The 1,515-nt window shown below is 61.3% G+C and overlaps 1 protein-coding gene across 1 annotated transcript in view; it reads left to right on the forward strand.

Annotated features, from left to right (window-relative positions):
• SYNJ2 (synaptojanin 2) overlaps nt 1-1,515 on the forward strand; it is a 113,760-nt gene that overhangs the window by 75,662 nt on the left and 36,583 nt on the right. Inside the window, 2 exon segments of the mRNA XM_010840875.1 lie at nt 862-1,034; nt 1,399-1,480. Coding sequence (XP_010839177.1) covers nt 862-1,034; nt 1,399-1,480 — 255 coding nt within the window.

Consider the following 1,515-nt stretch of genomic DNA (forward strand, 5'->3'; position numbering starts at 1 on the left):
GAACGAGACCTTCTTAATGTCGGTGCTTGTGTGTTGATTTGCATCTAGCCCGTGGGGGTCAGGCACTCAGTCATAGGGACTAGACAGCCCGAAGCCCTTCTAGCCCTTTAAGTCACTAGACTCTGGCTGGGCACATGGTGGACAAGCCTGACCTGAAGCCACACTCTGGGATGGCAGCGCGTCATCCTTGGCCCCCAGGGCTACCTGGTGAGAGTGCTGGGGTACCCGGTGTGGAGGCCAGACCTCTGCCCAGCACCCACCTGCGTGCTTCTCCATCTCGGCCCTGCCTTCAGTCTGGCTCACCTGCTGGATCTAAGCCCCGGGAGGCCCTGAGCCCCCGTCTCCCCCAGGGTTTCATTGGGCCGGACCTCCCCCCCCGCAGGTCCTCCTGGAGGACCCTCCTGGAGGCTTGGCTTGTAGGGATGGGACTGGTTACCAGGGCAACAGGAGCTGGATTATGAGCTCCGCAACCTGCTTCACTGCCCCGGGTCCTGGGACACTGAGCACTGCGGGGCCTGCAGAACAGAGCCGTCCTTCCCCGCAGGCGCCCTCCGGAGAGCCCTGTGGGAGGTGATGTCCCTGCCGGGCCCAGGGCTGCCCCAAGGAGCCACGGGGCAGAGTCACAGAGCCACAGAGCCACAGTCTGGCTGTCTTCCGCCCGAGGCGGACCTCCGGCCCTTCTGCAGGCGAGACGCGCTTTGTGGTTTCGTCCCCAGGGTCGTGTTCTGTGCTGCCCCTTTCCGGATCAGGGCTGGTAAACCGCCTGGTCCACCGTAACCCTTCAGGCCAAGCCCCTGGGCCCTGCTGAGTGATGCGGTTAAGCGGCCAGATGCCCCGCCACCCTCTCCCATCCCCTTTCAGAAGCTGCTCTGGGCTTCCTGCCACGCCGGCGACACGCCTATGATCAACTTTGACTTCCATCAGTTTGCCAAAGGTGGGAAGCTCGAGAAATTGGAGAACCTCCTGCGGCCCCACTTGAAGCTGCACTGGGATGACTTTGACGTGTTCACCAGGGGCGAGAATGTAAGTCCACGGTGAGTCTCACTCATGTCCTGTCCTCCTGCCGGATGGATGGGCTGGCCAAGAGGCAGGCGACTCCTGGGAACGCACCCCCAAGCCTCGCTGCTCCTGCTTTAGCCGGTGGGCAGACCTGTGACATGTCCTATTGGGGAAACCTCCACTGGGGTTTCCGTGGGAAAGACAGAGCCAGACAGGCAGCTTAGGATCCGCTCGTCTGCATCGTGCTGGTGACTCTGGGCTGCAGGGGTGGGCTCTAGGTGGCGGTGGGCTACCAGGCAGGAGGTGAGGGGTTCTCTCTTGATGAGTTTCCTTGGGGGCCTGCAATCCCACAGGCTTCTTCCAACACAACTTGTAACTTGTATCCATTGGTTTCCTAAGTTTTCAGAAAGGCACTTTGCGGATGAACTGTCTCGACTGCCTGGACCGAACCAACGCAGTGCAAAGCTTCATCGCCCTCGAGGTCTGTCTCTCGGCCATCTATATCCTGTCCTGGGC

Source organism: Bison bison, unplaced genomic scaffold (assembly GCF_000754665.1).
Source record: "Bison bison bison isolate TAMUID 2011002044 unplaced genomic scaffold, Bison_UMD1.0 scf7180017864148, whole genome shotgun sequence".
NCBI classification, from domain to species: Eukaryota; Metazoa; Chordata; class Mammalia; order Artiodactyla; family Bovidae; genus Bison; species Bison bison.